General features: G+C 40.4%; 1 protein-coding gene across 6 annotated transcripts in view; it reads left to right on the top strand.

Annotated features, from left to right (window-relative positions):
* PNPLA7 (patatin like domain 7, lysophospholipase) overlaps positions 1–19,503 on the top strand; it is a 283,100-nt gene that overhangs the window by 232,897 nt on the left and 30,700 nt on the right. For all 6 annotated transcript variants that reach the window (XM_090022996.1, XM_090022991.1, XM_090022990.1 and 3 more), the window contains 4 exons: positions 732–888; positions 11,661–11,777; positions 15,755–15,824; positions 19,267–19,383. In XM_090022996.1, the coding sequence (XP_089879122.1) occupies positions 732–888; positions 11,661–11,777; positions 15,755–15,824; positions 19,267–19,383 (461 nt within the window). The remainder of the gene's footprint in view (positions 1–731; positions 889–11,660; positions 11,778–15,754; positions 15,825–19,266; positions 19,384–19,503) is intronic.

The raw sequence follows: 19,503 nt of genomic DNA, 5'->3' as shown, positions 1-19,503 counted from the left end.
TTGAAGCACAGGTCTGCAAGCTCAGAGACTCATTGCTATCAGGCACATAGGGCATCACCTACCCAAGAAGAGTGAAGCAGGGGCAGAATTCAGGGAACTGATAAATGGGCTAACTTCTGCTCTTGGTTATTTCAGTAGAAATCCAAAATACATTTACACCAGCATAACTGAGTTCAGAATCTGCATCTCAGCACTTCAGCAGCTGGCAGGGATTGCTGTAGATGGAAAGAATGAAATCTGTATAGCATGAGCAAATGACACCGAAGGAGCATCTGACCAGTTGTTTGCAAGTATTTATAGGATGTAAACATCAAGGAGGAAGAGGATTTATTTAGAGTGACCCAAGGGGCAGTGGGAGGATTGGGATGAAATTGAGCAAAGGAAGTTTTTACAACTGTGAGATTTATAGACTGTAAAATATTCTCCTCGGGGAAGTGGCACTCATTTCATCACTTAGGATATTTAAAGCTATATTGGACAAAGCTCTTGAAGTTGTAGGCCATAATCCTGTATTGATAAGAGGCACAAGATTAATGCCCTCTCTGTTTCTTAATTCCTTTTTCTTACCTTGCTGTCACAGACAGTTTGTATACATGCATAGAAGATGTGCTTTCTTGACTGATTTTCTTCCTTTGAGGGATAATTGTTTGTGTGTGATCCTTGTAACACCTGTACTTGTCTGATCATGTGTTGTTTGTTTTGTTTGTTTTTTTCCCCTTCCTACTGCACAGAGGGTGTTCCCAGGTAGGGATTATCAGGGCACTGATTGAAGCAGGCATCCCAGTGGATATGATTGGAGGAACTTCCATTGGTGCTTTCATGAGTGCTCTGTATGCTGAAGAGCGCAGCTACAATCAAATGAGGATCAAAGCCAGGCAATGGGCAATGGTAAGACCATGGAATATGTGTCCAAGTATTCCTTCCTGCTTCTAGTATAGTTTATACATTAGTCATAGTACATATGTCAGCAGAGAGAGCAGTTCAAAGTCAGAATGCTGTGTGTGTGTGTGTGTGTGTGTGTGTGTGGATGAATAAGAAAATTTAAATAATTCTTCTACATTTAATTTAGCAATTAGTGATGAGAGGCTGCTGATGGTTATGCACAAGCTTACAGTCCTGTGGGGCATGAGACGCTATGGGGGAAGAGTCTAGGATGTTTCTTACAGATAGAGCTGCTGCCTGTTGGAATGTTTCTCTAAGATTCCCATGAGGCACATCAGCAGTTCTGTACAGAGCTAACCTCCATAAATCAGACAGCTAGTGTTTTTATTTTTTAATATATTCACCAAATCTAAAAAAATGGAGTGCTCTTAGGGCTTTCTGCCTGACTTGATTATCTACCCACAGGCACAAGCATGCTTTATTATAAATTTATACTTCATCAGTTGTCCAGATGCATTGGTCCTCTGCTCTGCCCAGCAGGCGACCTTCTCCCTCTGTCCATGACTTTTCTTTTTCTCTCTTTTTACTGTTATGTTGAAGAAGCTGAGGTAGTTTTGAGGTGGGTGGTGAGTTGAAGAAGAGAACAAATTAGTACTTTTTTATGCAGCAAGTTTAGGCATAGTACTAGAGCTTGAATATAAAGGGAAGCCTCCAAACCAGTAAATGAAAACAGGCAGTATCTTAATAGCCCAACAGGCATCCAGGCTGTCACTACAATCTTGACAAGAATTTGACACAATGATCTCAGGATCTTTGCCTAATGCAGGAGGCAGAAATAAGAGAACCCTCCATGTCCTGGAAAACCTTTGAAAGGCATTTAGAAAATATAGATGCTGAGATTCTACTAAAGAGGCAAAGTAAGTTAAAAATGATAGCTGAATAAAAAACAAAGCCACGTGATTTCAGGGAACTAAGTACTTAAAGGTTACCACCAGTTTACTGGCAGTTTAGGTCTATCTGGGTTTTTGAGGACTGCAGGACTCATGCTGAGTTGCAGTGTATATTAGAGATGTTATTTGAACAAGTGCATATTAAGCCTATGAGTATCTTAACTATTCTTTTTTTGTGTGTTAAGACACTTTCTTTCCAAGTCTGAACAAATGTCTTTCTGTTTGCATAACTTTTTTTCTCTTTCACTCTCACATGCTTTCGTCTTTTAAGTGGAAGTGATTGATTGAGGTAATAATTCTATAAATTAACAAAAAATATCAAAAGTGAAATGTAGTTCTGATGTTCCAGGTTATAGGTACTGGATTCAGAAGGAAAATAGTGACTTAAACAAATTTCACGTTTATATATATTTTTTTAAGATAAGCTGTCAGCGTACTGCTTAAGTTTGTTATTTTTAATTTGTATGGGGAATTAATTATTCTATTAATAAGATGTTGAGAGAAGAAATTTGCATTAGTGCCATAGCATTAGCAACAATTGACTGGTTGTAAAAACTTTGATTATTTTCTGGGATCAGCTAATTATAATCTGATTTTTTTCCCCCCCATTTATTTGAATATTTTGCACAATAAACTCCCCGTGTCCACTTTGACTTTTTTTCTCCAAAGAAAAGGTTAATGACCTGATAACATTTCTAAGCTGGACCTGAGCAGGTTGCGGCGGGGGGGAGGGGCGTGAATGTGAACAGGATGGGATTCAGTACTTACAAGTGCAGGGTACTGCACTTGGCCAGTAAGAACCAGCAGCATACCTATAGGTTAGGGGACTCCCTTCTCGAAAACAGAGTGGCAGAAAGAGATCTTGGAGTCATTATTGATTCCAAAATGAACATGGGCTGCCAATGTGAGGATGCGGTCAGTAAGGCCAACCGCACATTGTCATATATCCACAGATGCATCACAAGCAGACCCAAGAATGTGATCCTCCCCCTCTATGCGATACCAGTCAGGTTACAGTTGGAGTACTGTGTCCGCTTCTGGGTGCAGCACTTCAGGAGGGATGTGGACAGCATGGAGAGGGTCCAGAGGAGGCCACTCGCATGAGCAGGGGGCAGCAGGGCAGACCCTACAAGGAGAGGCTATGGGATCTGAACCTGTTCAGCCTTCACAAGAGAAGGCTGAGAGGGGATCTGGTGGCCGTCTATAAACTTACCAGGGGGGAATGGGAGCGACCCTGTTCCCCCAAGCACCTTCCGGAGTAACAAGGAATAATGGCCATAAGTTGTTTGAGAGCAGGATCAGGCTGGACATTAGAAAGCACTATTTCACAGTCAGGGTGGCTAGGATCTGGAACCAACTTCCAAAGGAAGTGATGCTGGCCCCTACCTTGGGGGTCTTTTAAGAGGAGGCTTTACAATTACCTAGCTGGAGTCATATGAGCCCAGTATTCTCTCCTGCCCAGGGCAGGAAGTCGGACTTGAAGATCTACTTAGATCCCTTCTGACCCTACATCTATGAAACTATGGATTGAAGCTAATGGTTCCTTTTAAACTTCGTGAGACTCAAATAGGGAGATAAGGGACATCTGGAAAAGGCATGTTGCAGATATACCCATAATAATATGCCTTTTGTATCTAACTTAGAACAAGCTGTGGGTTGGGATGCATTTGTCATAAGAGTCATGACTGCATAAATAATAATTGGAATGGTATGTTTCGGTCTTAGGCACTGTTTGTGTGCAACCCAAGTGACAAACGTTCCTGGCCTCGAGGCTGTAATTTATTATAGTTTTATTCTCTGTTCTGTTCATTATATGTCACAGCATCTGATGAAGTGAGGTTCAGCTCATGAAAGTTTGTGCATTTTTATATATATAATTATCCTCTCCCTCCCTCTCTCTGTCTCCTTTGATTGGACATTTGATGAAGTGAGCTTGAGTTCACAAAAGCTTATGCTCTGTACATATTTTTAGTTAATCTATAAGGTACATAACTACCCTGGCTTCAGACTAACATGTCCAACCAGTAGGGACGTGCGAAGCTTCAGGTGGTGATTCGATTTGGAGGAGATTTGGTTTGATGCAGTGGTCAAATCTCCAAATCTGAATCAAATCAGGGGACCATTTTAAAGGTCAGAATTGATTCAAAGCTCTCCACATCTTTGGCAAAGTTTCGGAGAACGTTGATGATTCAGGCAGTCCCTGGTGGCTGCAGCAGGGAGCTGCAGGTGACTCCAAGGTGTTAAGTACTAGGGGTGGGGGAGGGGACCATGGGGGAACCTCTGCCAGCCCCACCATGGCTGCCCCCCTGGTGCTTCTTTTTAAAGAAAAGCCCCGGTGCTCACTGGGTGCTGCCAGGCAAGGGGCAATCCCTGCTGTCCCCCACTGCCCCACACTGCATAGAGGGTTCTGTCCCAAGGCCCCCCCCCGCCCACGGGTGCCCTGCCCAGGCCAGCTCCAGCCCTTTAAGGAAAAAAAAAAAGAGAAAAGCCCTGGTACTCACCACTCCTGCAGCAGCTTAGGGACTTTGGAGGCTCATGTAGAGCCCCCACATGGCATGGGGCAGTGGGGATCACCTCCTGCCAGCAGGAACAGTGAGTCCTGGGGGTTTTTGGGGTTTTTTTTTTTTTTTCTTCAAGAGCTGGAGCTGGCTTGTGCGGGGAGTGAGGGAGAGTCGGGGGCTTGTGCAGAGCCCCCCATGCAGCATGGGGCAGTGGGGGCAACAGGGATTGCCCCCTGCCCAGCAGTACCTGGTGAACCGCAGCTTTTTTTTTTTTTTTTTTTTCTTAAAGTGCTGGGAGCTGGGGCAGCCATTGCCAGGCTGGGAGAGTGGGTCGGGGGATGGGCCTGGCTTGGCTGATTCAGAGATTCAGCTGAATTGAATTGGGACAGTGATTTGAATGACTGAATTGAATTGCTGTTCCTCGAATCGGCCAAATCCGAAGCAAATACTGGTCACTTGGAACAGGCCCACTAACCAGCTCTCTCGTTTGAATGGATAAACACTTTTTAATTTTTAGCAGACATCAGGGGTTCCTACCTTTTTTGAAATTCATACTCAGTTACTTCCAGCAGAATGAGTTCCTTGACCTGCATAATGAAACCCATAAAATTCCTCAAATCATTTTTTCCTTCCTTGAAGGACTGTAGTAATCTTAGTCATCCTTTGGCTCCATTTTTGGCTTTTAGCTCTTCCAGTCTTTCCTATTCTAACCGTGCAAGTATTTCACAGTGTTCAGTGATCACTGAAGCAGTTGGCTTTAGAGGAACATCCCCAGAGGGATGTGCTGTTTTTTGGAGTATGTGAGGGAGTTACGAGAAGTTGTGAACAATTTTATAGTTTAATATACTGTTCAATAACTTGCTATAAATTTTTTAAATGTTAGCTCAAAGCTCAGTATTTTTGGAAAGTTAAAATTCTGGGCCTCTCAGCAGTTGTGTCCTGCATAAAGGACTACAAACACCTTTGAATTAAAATAGCACACAGCACAGCACCTTTTTAAAAAGTCAGTCATGTTTATGCATGTAACATGGTTATGGCTGCTCTGCTGTGGAACAGTGATACTGCAGTCTGTGAGATGCTGTATATGTGTCAAATGCCATTTATCATTCAAATTAGATAGCCTTTTAACTTGTTTATGTAGATTTATTCTGTTTTTATTAACGTACAATGTCATATCGTATTGCATTGGTGCCATTCTATTAATCAAATGTGGACTGGCCATACTTTCTATCCAGAACTGTCTTATGCCTGGAGCAAATAAAAACTAGGAAATAAAACAAACCTCAAAGTACAGATTGCATCTTATTATGAAAGTACAGAGTTTTGAGGATTTGCTTGGCATTTTTATAACCAGTCTGACAAACACCATTCTCTCTGTAAAATAGCAACTATCTGTTTTTTGGGAAGATTTCAGAGAGCAGCTAGGTGAATGGAGGCTAGTTTGTTTGCTGAACCCATTGCTGCTGATAGCTTTTGTTGAAATTAGATCCAGCAAAATCTTTTTTTGCTGTGCCCCATGAACTGGTGGAAACCCTCCATATATTCACCCAAAGTGGCTAACGGTTTTTAGCGTTGTATATAGTTTCCAAGACTGGGTTTTCAAAATACTCCCCCACGAATTACAGCAGCTATATTTCAGATTGAGACCTGAGGGTGGCTCCTTTTGCAATCCAATGACTGTGTTAATCATATCAGTAAGTCAAGTGCTGTTGGGGAGTTTGTGAAATGCCTTGTCCCCAAAGAGAGACCACTCATAAACCTATCACGGAGAGAAGCAACCTCAGAGCTTCCAAGTGTGGAAAAGTGAAATTGGGTACTGATGCTCTCTCCTTTGAGTCCAGGTAGCTAAATATTCAAGAATCAGATAGATGGATGTGTTCAAGGAGAAGTATTTGGGAGAGGAGCATTTCCCTATCCCTGTTATTTTATAAAAAACATTTGAGAGCCTCACTTTTATGGAACTGACCATTTTTCTGCTGTTCCAGTTCCCATTACTAGTGAAAGTTGCTGGTTGGAGGCTTTTTGTATGGAACCACATACCCTGGTTTTTGTAGCCTTCAGGGGAAGAATTTGTTTTTTATGGCCTCTATTGTGATGAATTAAATACCTTCAACCTGTTTCTCCATCACCAAAACAAATGAAAAATGACTGCAGGACAAAAAAGCTTTTAGATATTTTTAGATATTGGCATCCCCCTTGTAGGATGCTTGGGGGGCCGGGGAAGCATAGTTTAATTTGATGGGATCTTGGAATATAATACAGCTGTAAATAATTAGTTTTTATATGTTATACAGCACAGTGGTATGAAACTTGTAGACCAGATCAGTTATCTCTGTTTTTCCACTAGTTTTGTTGTCTCTAAATTTAAAAAACAATGTACAGGTTCCCACACACTTTTTAACTGAGAATAACATATCTGTATGTATTCAAACTAGCAATGCTCCACTTGAAGTTCACTTTACTGTAGAAGAAAATCTGATTTGATATTGTGTCCATGAATTGGGTAGTTAAAATATTTGTTATGTTGGAAGTGTAGATACTGAAAGAGCCATGACTAAGTGCTTGCTCAACAGAGCCTTGCATGTAGGTTCATGTATGCCGGGGTGGCCAAGCTGTGGCACACATGCCACAAGTAGCACAGGCAACCTCTGTGTATGGCATACAACAGATTTGGGAGGGGCCACAGCACAGTGGCAGATAGGGCAGGCAGCAGAAAGCAGAGCGGCAGATCAGGAAGGGGATCACAGTAGCATTCAAGCAGGGTTCAGGGCTAATTTGTGGTATGCCTGCCAAAAAGGTTGGTCCTCACTGATATGCAGATAGATCCTAATGGATAGTAAGAGCTGTTTCACAGGTTACTGAGGCTATTTCCATTTCTCTAACTGTCTTGGGAGATCTTTGCATCACAACCCATTGACCTTTTTGCAGGAAAAGAGCATTCTGTTTATTGAGTAATACTGAAGTATCAGGATTTAATTTAAATCCACAGCCCTTGGAGGCCACTGAGAAGATGGAAGAGGGACTGAATGCTATGACATAGCTTGAAGGGATGTTTTTATGTTCTTTGATCAGTGCTCTTCCCTTGAAAGCTAAGTGAGGATTGCAGTGGCTAGCACAGATGAGTGTCACGTTCACTGGTTGGTGTTCACATGTGGTGTTTTCCTTGTGGGAGGCTCAGAAAACCATTAGGAAGGAGAGGATAATTAGTTAGTAGGTACAGCATTTTGTAAATCACTTCACATCCTACACTGTTTTATTTTGTTTGTATGCCAGATCTTCCTGTACAACAACAGATACAAGTACAAAGCCACGTAAACAAACACAAGCCCTAAGAAGATTATGTAAGCTTTGCCAAATGATGTTGGCATGCATGCCAGGCAAGGCTACAAAAGGGAACAAGAACTCCTTCTACTCAAAGGAGATGGAAAAATGTAACTATTAAGAAGTCCCATTGAGTGACACTGTGTAAAGCTGACAGGTAGTGGGAGCTGGCAGTCGGACATGAATAGGCAGCGTTGTAGTCACTTCAGGTCTTTTGCATACAAGCCAAAGAATCTTTAAGGTGAACCATAGAGTTTTAAAAGCATCCCAGCATAGTAACAGCTTGTATGTAAACAAAAGATAAATAACTCTGCCAACAGCTATGTCTTGGGATGTTGAAGGAGTGCATGAGTAGCTAACATATATGTGTGCATGCTCTGGTGTGGTTTATTGCCTTTGAGAGTTCAGCTCATTAATTTTAAATTGCATTTTTTAAATCTTTTCAAACCCTTTTGTGAGTTTTGTTTGCTGTCTTTTCTCAAGCTTCTTTCTGCTCCGACAATTAATTCAGGCTGAGGTGCTCTTTTAATAATCCATTTCAAGCAAAATTTGTTTTGCTTTCCTATCTTAAAATAAGTGGTGTTATGTTTGAGCTTGGGATGCTACAAGGGAGGTTTGAAATACAGAGTGTGTTTTATGTTGCAGTGGTTTACAAGCAGATAACATCACTACTCAGCTGTTTCAGGCAAAAATTATATTAATGTGGGGGTGGAGTAGAGAGTTCATCTCAGTCATTTCGAGTAAAATGCATTACCTAGATGTTGTAATTATCCCCAAACCTAGCATAATTAAGCTAAGAAATTTGGATATAACGTTATGCTTAAGAGGGATCTGCATGTCTCGAGTCTGGAAATTAGCATGTAAGGCACCAGTGGAACTTTAACATTGTCCTATAGTGCCTGTATGTACTTTTAAATAACTGAAAGTAATTACTTCAGCAGAGGCTGAAAAATAATGAACTCTCTCGGGGTGTATATAATCCCAGAATATCTTAAACTGAGTTTAAAGACACGTTTTCTACATACATGTCAATTTTTCCTCTCTGTCTCTCCCCATCATGCTGTGACTGCTAGGTTTGCTGCTGTTACCTTACATTTGCCTACTTCAGCTTGTTCAGATTTCTTTGTAATTAAATCTGTAAGTCTGGATTTCCTGCCTTTATATTATTCCTTTTGGGAACATTGCAGTGTCCCTGCAATACAGTTTACATTAGGTAACTAATACATAGTCTCAGCTTTCAACCCTTCTTAAATTAGTTTTTTTCTGTGAATGTCTTGCTTGCCTTGGTGTTTTCTTTATAATTATTAAAGTTGTACACATAAGCATTAAATGACAAGCCAAAAAAGAATGATCGTGACATTTCTAATAGTGTTAAGACAAATGACATCAGCTTTAAATCTTTCTCTTTTACATCTTTTCTCTTGAAGTCCATTTGGCCAGCCCATTCTTACTTTTCCTGGCTTGTGGTACTGATTTTGCAGTTGTTCTTTGTATCTCCAGAACAAAGGAAGTAGACAGAATATATTTCAGTTTTCTCTGTCTTCTGTTTATATCCTGGCACCAGTACCATGCACACTCACTCCCTTCTTCAACCCTTCTGCATCCTCTGTGTTCCACTGCTCTCAGTGCAATGAGTAGCTTTTGCAAATAATTTCTAGGATTAATGGTCATTGTTATTTTTAATAGATAGAAGTTATACTTAAAAAAGGATGAACAATGGCATTTATGCTTCTGTGACTTATGAAAAATTGCCATCTTTTCACAAGGCTGCTATCTTTTATAAGAGTTAAGATTGAGCCTGTTGTGGCTGTATACAAGTAAAAGATGTCCTCTTTCAGAATGGACACTATTTTTAGTGGCAGTGGAGCCAAGGGGCTCTCAGGGTAAAGTGATGGCCCCTACTGCTGTTGGTGGTATAGTAGGGATCCTATGAGAAGCAAGTGAAGGACGCTGTGTGTACCGTTTAGCTTCAATTTCATTAAGAACAGTAGGAGGTAGCAGCTGTTTCAAAAAAGGAGTTCTTTTTAGGATTGAGGAAGATTTTTATTCTTCAGCTTCTGTCAAAGGAACAATTTATCATTCTGTAGAGTAAGAATATTATAAAGAATTAATGACCATTAATTCTAAAACATTTCTTCCACTTTACCGTATGCACATAATTTCAGTGCACATTAAGTAAATGGAAAGTTTGAAGATGCTGCATTATTAAGTCCATTCCTAATAAATTTTCGAAATGTCCCATTTGAGCGTTAATTATTATTATTTTTTTTAAATCCCTGCTCCCTCCCCCCTCCTCCCTGCTGTTTTCATATAGAAAGTACTGCAGTGTTAGGAAGGTTTCACTGGGTGTGTTGCATATAACAGGCTGAATCCCTACTTGGCTGCGTCCAGATGAACACGGCCATACAGTATGTGGTGCCACAGTCCCATCTGCAGCGCCACACACCGCACATTCAGGCATTCCCTCTGCTTGTACCTTGCAGCATGTTTTTTTGTTTGTTTGTTTGTTTGTTTTTAAAACCCTTGGAGGTCTTGGAGTCAAAAAACCCGTGTGGAAAAAACGGGACAGCACACGCGATGTCAGTGCACACCACCCAAAATTGGAGCTTGGCCGACTGGAGCCATTATCCAGCTGCTAGCTAGGTTCCTAGTTGCAGGAACACTGTGGCTACAGGTTTTCTGGTCCCCAGGACCCCAGGAAAGGCTGCTGAAGCCAGCACAGTTGCTGGCCCCAGCCTCCCCTACCCCACCCAGGGTAACTTGCTGCGTGCCAGAGCACACATGGCACAGGCATTCCCCAGGGACAAGATGTGCCACTCCTGCTTGTCCGTGGAGAGCAAAATGTCCGTGCTTATCTGGACGCAGCCTTTGAGTACAAAACCAGCAATACATAACTTTGGAGCCATGACCGCTGTGTTCATAATTATATTTGGCAAACTCTCTTCATCCCATTTAAGCCTAAAGTAAGGAGTTGCATGAAGCTGACAGCTTTCTAAATACCATTTTCTTTGTGCTAAAGCTTTTAGACTGATTTAGGTTCCCTATTTAACAAATTTTGGATGACCTGGTTTTGAGGCACTTTTATTTAATACTTGAGCACACTCTCCTAAAGCTGTTAGGTAGTATATGCATAGAGACAAATCAAAATAATGATGTACGCTAATTTGTCCTTGTTCTTAAGCCATTACTAGAGTAAAAAGGCAGCTAGGTGTTAATTGCTCGTCATTAATAGACTGCAGTCATAGAGACCTGGTTGATGCAATAAAAACCTGTTAAAATTTCCCAGTTGACTACCAAAACCTCATTCATTAATTGTATAAAAAAGATGGAAGGGAAAAGTTTCATCTAATACACTCCTATGTTCTTGAGAAAAGAAGGATTATTAATATTATGTAATTGAGTAAATAATTATGAACTTAATTTAAAACTGACAAAGCAATTGGGAAGAGAACTTAATTTAAAACTGACAAAGCAATTGGGAAATTGCATATTTAGATACCTTGTGTCAATATGAGCCAGGTAATACAGATGCATGGTAAAGTTTTAAGAACTTCTTCACGGTAAGGGTTGCCAGAATCTGGAACAGGCTTCCAAGGGAGGTGGTGCTCTCCACTGCCTTGGGGGTCTTTTAAGAGGAGACTGGACAAGCATCTGGCTGGGGTCATATGACCCCAGCGCTTTTCCCTGCCCAGGGCAAGGGGTCGGACTTGATGATCTATTGAGGTCTCTTCCGTCTCTGACAACAATGAAACTATGTGCTGTTTCTTAGAAACCAGATACAGAGTTTGAAGTTGTTTTTGATCCATAATACCTTCTGCAACCGTTGTTATTTGTGACTTACATTGTTGTGTCCTTTGTTTTTTAAAGAATTCTAGGTTGAGCAGAGTACCTCTCTTGTCCTCGTCGTTTTATTTTTAATGTTGGAAGAGAATGTCTTTTATAGTAAATGCTATTACAGTGCAGTTTCAGTACATGGCTCACTTGTACAATGTTTTTGTCCTTTTAGAATATGAATTCAGTGTTTAAGACCATTCTGGACTTGACGTATCCAATAACCTCCATGTTCTCTGGAGCTGCTTTTAACAACAGCATCAGCAATATCTTCAAAGATAAACAGATAGAGGTAACTTGTTTACTTGCCAAATGTATTTTAAAAAATGGTCTTGTTCTATTAGCCTGCATAAGAGAAACCTACTTCTATACTTACAAAGGAATTACGGACTTTGGGTTGACTTTCTTCTGTATGCTGCAACTATTAACATAATGTTATGTGAGCCTGGGAGGAGGAATTAGTCTGTTGTCATTTTAATAGATTTAAAAACCACTTGTGATGGGCAAAATTTGTTTGGATTGCAAATAAATCCAGTTAGCAAGGAGCCTGAATCAGGACCATGTAACCGCTAAATAGTTTTGTCCTATTGCTTAGCTTGTCCAATCAGCTTTTTCTGTTTGTTTGTTTGTTTGTTTTCCCTACAAGACAGTTTCAGTGACCTTTTTATTGCCATTTGCTAGTGCTCTGTAAGCTACCAGTGAAACTAGTCACATCTGAAAAGGGATTTCATCCCTGAAAAATAAAATACTGTTTTGCTATACAGAATGAATAGGGCTATGAGTGAGCAGTTGTTCATCCATTAAATGGGGAGATTTTTAGGGTTAGTACTTTTAGTTTGTATATTGTACAATTGTATTGTTGGTCCTTTAATAATAATTTGTGTTGCAAATGTGGTGTTCCAGCCTAACAGGATAAGCATTTGTCTGGAATGATTTAGGAATAGCTCATCCTGCATTGTGCAGGGGATTGAACCAGATGTCCCTTTAGACCCATTCCAACTCTACATTTCTAGGATATCACCAGGCTTCTAAACTTGGTTTAAACACTGTTTGGTAGGAAAATGTGTAGTATTTGGTGACTGGAGGTTTAATGTTACTCCATCAGATTAAAGTGAATGGAGCACCTGCTTCTGTAAAATTGCTCAGACCTTCCAAGAGATGCTGAGCACTATCTGTTCTCTGTAGACTGTTACAACTGGGAGGACCTAGCACCTGTAGGCCATAGGGCAAGTCAAGAGCAGTAAGCATTCATATCTGCAAATCTAAAGTTCTGTGGAAAGCACCAGTGCATCACAACATTTGAAATCTGGTCAAGGACATCCTGGGATAGACAGAAATAGTACAACCTGCCATAGTACATAAGAAAAGCATGCAAGATGGTACACCCAAAACCTAGTGCATACCTGAGAAGGTTTGTACAAATGTTATAATTAAGTAAACTCATTAATCAACAAATTAGGAGGTATATAGTATCAACATGATTGATCATGTGTGGACAGTGGGTTTGACATGGGTGCTTCTAAGTTATAGAAAGAGTAGAATAGAAACACACTTTAGATTTGTGTTTAATCCTGCATTATCCATGTTGTGAGCCAGTTTGATCGCCTAGCTGGTAGCATGAATAAAGGCTACACCAAGTTCAGGCTACTCGCTGAATAGACCCTGACTGCTTATTTGACCTGGGTTGCCATAGGACCTAACAGGTCTGTGGGGGCAACAGCAGCACCTCTTGTAAGTACAGTACCTGGTGAATTTCTCTTGGAGCCCAATTTTGCACCATTTCTCTGAAGAAAAATGGATGCTGGAATAAAGACAAAAATACTTAGGTCAAGGGGAAGTGCAGGCTTTGTTGAAATCCTTAGCAATACTCCTGTTGATTTCAGTGGGTTTTACCTCTGCTGGGGTGAAATTGCATACAGTTGTGATAGAGCATATTTCTTCCATACATAGCATTATTATTGAAATCTCTTCTTTAGGAACTTAAAACTGTGACTCATTTGTTCTAAATGTGTAAAAAATACCCGAGTTTGTGGCATAAAGCAAAACATATTTGGGTGAGGGTGCGTTAGCTTTGCCCATACCAGGTATTGTAAGCTGAATCCTGCAGCCCTGTCTCATTGTCTGAAGAAACACCTGTGTCAGGAGAGGTGAGACTTCCACCAAAAGTGAGAGAGAATAGTTTAGGGTAGCTTTGGGAGAAAAAGGAAGAGACTGCAGCAACTTTTACTATATATGACAGCTGTTACAACCACAGGAATTGACAGAGAGAACTGGATTGCCCCATTATCACTTCTTAACAGACAGACACATCGCTTGCCCAACAAACGGATGCAATTTTTCTTTGTCAGCACTTGTTAACTGGTTATTCTAGTAAAGAAACAGAGACTGGAAATGTGTACGGACAGGACTGGAAATGTTTAAAGAACATCTCTTAAATGTAACTGTGAAGCTCACATGAAGGAGCACTTTCACGCTGAAATCTTGCTTTAAAACAAGGGTTTGCAAAGTACCCCCAAAGTTTTTGGTACAGTATTTTGTTTACTCTTTAAATACTCTCCTCTACTGAGGCATCCACTTCTCATTGGTTATTGTTTAAGACGTGTTCTGTTGTCATTGGTGTTGCTGTAAAGTATCAGAGACCCAGAAGGGATAAATACGGATTTTTGCAAGCATATTCTTTGTCACATTACTGTACTCATCAGCTTCACTCTTGGAGCCTGTCTGCCTACCCAGCATATCTGAGACCCAGAATTTTATGTTCCAGGCCCTCAGCTTGGAGGGAAAGAATGGGAGTTGTGTGCTCTGTACCCCACTACCCATTGATTTCAGTGAGTCAGAATTTTACCCTTTTAAAAATAAAATTTCATGCTGCTGTGGTAGAGCATATTCCTTCTATATGGAGCATGTTTCTTCACTGTATATGGATGAAATGTCCTCTAGCATAACTGCATGGAATTTTAACCCAGGAAGGGTAAAAATCTGACCCACTGAAATCGATGGGTACTGGGCACAGAGCATGCCACTCCTATTTCATACCCCCAGCTGATGTCATAACAGGCAGAGCAGCACTAGCTGTCCATCAGCTCCTTCACACCACGTTTTGCTTGAGAGCTGGAGCTGGTATGTGTTTAGTTCATATGCCCTCATCAGTCTTCTCTATCATGGATAGCTTAGCTTAAGTAGTTAGTATTACTAATAGTAGTACCATACTTTCCAGGTTACCAGTATTGCCCATCTTTTGGGGTAGCTCTGCCTATTAATGGCTCCAGACCCACTACAACTTTGCAACAGGCATATCAGAAAAAGATTCAAAGACAATATGCAAGTCCTTTAAGAAAATAACCCGCTGATCTAGATAGCGGGTTTGAGAAGGTATCTTTTCAAGCAATCTGTATACTCCTCTCCAAAAGGGAAAGTGGGCCTTTTTTCCCTGAGCACCATTAGATTAACTAACTGGTCTGTATTCACATTTTGAGAGAGAAGAAGGCATTCTTCATCTCCAGGACCTTCTCACAAGCAATTTAAATTGCTAGCTAAGTTGGAACATGTAAAGATCTCTTCAAGATCAAAATGACATTCTGATCCCCATCCTACCTTTTGAGAAACCTATACATGGTGCCTCCTGTCCTAAGATAAGAGCAAGAATTGAGGCTGGTGCCCCAGTGGTCTAGTCTCTAAACTGCCAGTATTCTGGACCGTTGACTCGAAAATTGCCATTGTCAGCACTGTTATGGCCACGTTCCACTGATATACCAGCAAACTTTACGTTTATGTTACCTTTTGTGTAACTATTGCCCTCTTAGGTGGCTGCATCTATTCTAGGCAAGTCATGGCAGCTCTCCCCGTTATACATTTGTCTAAGGGTACAAGAAATATGTGGGATGGAGCAGGAAGCCCATCTTTACAGAAAGCTTTCCAGCTCCAGTGCACTGGATGAGCATATTTTTGGAGTGAACTACACAACATATCTTGAAGAAAAGTAGTTAACAAATAGCAGAATAATTGTGGTGATAGTTTGAATATCTGTTGTGAGCCTCAGCAGAAAGAAATATAGATCTTCATCCCAGTTTGTTCAGCATAAAATATTTGCTTTAGTGCCAGATTTTTAAATACACTAGGCTTATGTATCTGTCTCCATCATCAGTGATTTGTATATAGCTTTCTGTGCATCAAGATGAAAATGTCTCTTCAATTCCCATGTTAGAATTGGGTTTCAGGTTAAGCCCAGGGTAACAGATGATAGTTAATTTGCCTTTTCCTATATTACAGGATCTTTGGATTCCTTATTTTACTATCACAACAGACATCACTGCCTCAGCAATGAGAGTCCATACAGATGGTAAGTTATCTGCAGTGGTCTCTTGAGTCTGGTGCAATGTCTCAGTGCAAGCTTTGGTTCCTGTATTGTTTCGTTCCTGCCCATCTTTTAAAATTTTCCTTTCTTTTCAGTGCTAAATGCTGAACATCACAACCCATAGTTGCATGCAGATAACAAGGGATTTTACTCCTCTGGGAGAGATTGCAATGGGTAGGATGATTCACTCCATGGGGAATACATTCATCAGTTGATACAACTGTAAAACTTTCAGTTTTCTATGAAATGCAAAAACTTTATTGCATAAATAAGAATCAATTTTTAAAGTAGTGAACTTTAAAATAAAAACCCTTCTCAATATAGTATTGCAGTAATTTTATGTTGTTGCTGTGATGGTCCAGGAAATAGGCGAGAAGCAAGAATTCTTGTGGGTGATATCAAGTAAAAGGTATAAAAGAAATTCAGGTAGCCAGGAGACAGGAGAGATCCAGTAAAACCCTGATAATGGAAGAACAAGATCATTCAGGAGGGTTACTCATTATTATCTTTGAAGTGCAGAGGTTGGTAAGTATCAGGTGGGTTGTAATGGACTGTGAAGTCATTGTCTTCCTTAAATCCCTTAAGGAAGAAATGAGTATGCTTTCAAACCAGGGGAACCAAACTGGAGAGTGTTCCAACATGATTGCTTGTGGAGTAGCAAAGAGTTTAGCCACTATTCAAAAGAATGCTATTTCCTGCCTTGGCCAGATGATTTTCCATTTTGAAAAGAAATGGTGAAATCTGTGTGCTGATTGTTTGTAGGGAGGCACTTCAGCCATTTGCTGTTTTTCTCATTAAAACTTACCTATCTGATTCTCACTCCTTCCTCTGGAAAATGGAATCCAGATTTGCAATTAAAAAATGATGTCATAGGAAAGTTTCTGTGTAACAAGGTGTTCTGCCCTATTAATTCTGAGGCCACTCAAACCTGTTCAGGTGTCAGACCCAGCTGGGAAGGGGCTCTGTCATCCTTCTGTTGTGTGTACAGCTCGGTTGGAAGGTAGCTATATGGAAGAGAGACACTTTGGTGTAAAGCTGGGGATTGAATGGAAGGGTATGGTCTTTCAAGAGAGAGACAAGGGTCAAAGTCTCTAGGAGCGTGGGAAGGCAGAGGAACTGCTTTGTTTAGGTTTGAGTTAATTTAAGAGAGCCCTGGGAGAAGGGTATGAAAGGGACTTAGGCATTGTGCCGAGCTCTTTCTGGGCTGGTCAGAGAGTACACCAGCTCTACATTTCTCTAACAGTGAAAGCCAAATGGTCTCTTGAGTGCCAACATTTCTCTCATATGGATTGCTTTCCATTCATTGAAACATAATGAGTAACCACTTAATGTTAATTGAAATCGATTTTATGGTGAGTGTTTGTTCAAAACCAGGGATTTTATCTTGTGGGAGCTGTTCATAGAGGGGTCTCTAATGTCATAGAGCAGCCCATCTCTGAAATACTGGTTATAAAGACATATTATAAAATCAATAGGCAGCCTCTTATGAATGTTGGCTTCTGCAAGGACATCTTCCCTAGGCATTGTGCCAGTTTTCTCAATTCAAATGGTTGGCATTTGAGAATGAGATTTACTTTTTTAAGGGACTACTTTTTAAAGTAACAACAAAAGAAACCCTCAGACTTTGTTCTGACTTGTTTTTAGATGGAGGGAAACGCCAGACACCACCTCCACCTTACCCATTGCTTTGTTGTATCCTATAGATGAAACATTTGGTTGTATCCTATAGATGAGACATTTATATCTCTCTCATAGAAATGAGGTATAAGCCAAACTTTCCCAATCTAGACATCCTAAGTAAATCTGCAACCAGCAGTAATGAATAACAAACTTTTTGTCAGCACTGATGCTAATAAGCATTAGTTTTGATTAAGTTACAGGTTAAACCTGCTGGTAAATCCATTCCCCACATAAAAGAAATTATTATTAAAAAACAAAAGAAATTCTAAATGAAAAATTTCTTGCACCCCAGTGTATCAGCCAGGTGTGAAACGTGCAGCACAAAGAGAGAACTTTGGAGAGATGAGCTTGTAGAGGTGATATGGCAACTCTGATTTAACAGTATGTAATGAATATATGCCCTTTAGTGTGAAGTGGTTTATTTGGAAATGCAAAGTACAAATGGCAATTTTTGGCAACCTTGTTTGGGAAAGGAATTACAAGGAGGACAAGATAGCTAAAGAAGAGCCTTAAAGCAATACATTTGGTAGGAATCTGATCCAGTCAGTTTCTGCGTGACTAAATCTCTCAATTTCTAAGAGGTTTTTAAAAAAGGTTATAATGCCTTCATTACAGTACTATTAACAGAAATGTTGAAGAAACAACTAAGATTATTGCCAAGTACCAGCACTCTTTTATTGAGTGGAAATGTTTAATGGTTATGACGACGGTTATAAGGTGGATCCTGAGACCTTATCCAGTTTTCCTTAAGTATTTCTAGTATGATGTCAGTCTTGCAGCTGGTTATAATGTAAGCATTGTGTCTCGGTGAAAAGGCCAGAACCAGAAGGGAGGGGATTGTTTTGGCTTTTCCAGTGTTTGTTAGTTATTTTTAAAAAAATATCCATGCTCAGGGGTAGTTTGGTTTGCTACCTGAGGTGGATCATTAAGGTTCTGGGAGTTTCAGGTTTTGGTTTCTCTCTAACTATCTCCACTTGTACTCTGTGTACAAAGTGTATCTGGTAGGAAGGATCCAGTGCTATGCAGGGGATGGAATTCCCTGTGTTAAGAGAAGTTCATAGAGCTCTTTTCTTTGTTCTTTAGCAGATTGATGCTGCAAGTGTAATTTCTCTGCCTAAGTAGGTGGCTGAAGTTGCTGAACTGACTGCTAATCTGAATGATTTCAGAGGGTACATAGGTAACAGAGGCCAGGTTTCTACTGTCTATGATGATATAGCCTCATGGAAAAAGCTGTCACAGTTAGTAGTTTTGGAACTTTTAACAGCAAAGTATGGAACAAACTTGCATATCTTTACAGAATTGTCCTTGGAGCTGTTTAAATTCCTTAAACATTGGTAAACTTCAAAGGAGCAGGCCAAAAAAAGGTCCATGTATGATGTCCTGCTGATGAAGTATCTGCTGCATATGTTATCCTTTGCAGTTTAATGTTCTCCAGCTATATTTGAGACTTTATTCCTACCACTCATTGGTCCCTTGAAAAAGCCCTGTCCTTTGGTGCTTGTTGATGGAAGTTTTGATGCAACAGAAGAGTTTAAAATCATGGTTAAAATAAAATGTTCTTAATATTTTATTGAATTTGGAGTTGAGCAGTCTTTTTCCAAGCTGCTTTAGTAACATTCTGTAAATCAACCCTCAGGACACCATCAAATTCCAAGAATCACCCAAATCGTCTAAGCCACCCTATCTCTGCTCATCTTTCTCATTCTAAATCATTATGAATGCCATTCCCTCTCTTTAATTCCTGTAGGATCTCTTTGGAGGTACGTCCGTGCCAGCATGTCTCTCTCTGGTTACATGCCTCCCCTCTGTGATCCAAAGGATGGACACCTCTTGATGGATGGAGGTTATATCAACAATCTTCCAGGTAGGGGTGCAACGAAGTTGTGTACAATTCACCGAGAAGACAGATGGTAAAACTCTGTCTGCAGAACCATATGTCTGGACACCGTATGTTTTTAAAACTCAGGTAGACAAAGCCTTGGTA

The sequence above is a fragment of the Crocodylus siamensis genome, chromosome 11, assembly GCF_052110815.1.
Source record: "Crocodylus siamensis isolate JL-2025a chromosome 11, ASM5211081v1, whole genome shotgun sequence".
In the NCBI taxonomy this organism is placed as follows: domain Eukaryota; kingdom Metazoa; phylum Chordata; order Crocodylia; family Crocodylidae; genus Crocodylus; species Crocodylus siamensis.
This window is presented reverse-complemented; position numbering and strand designations above follow the sequence as displayed.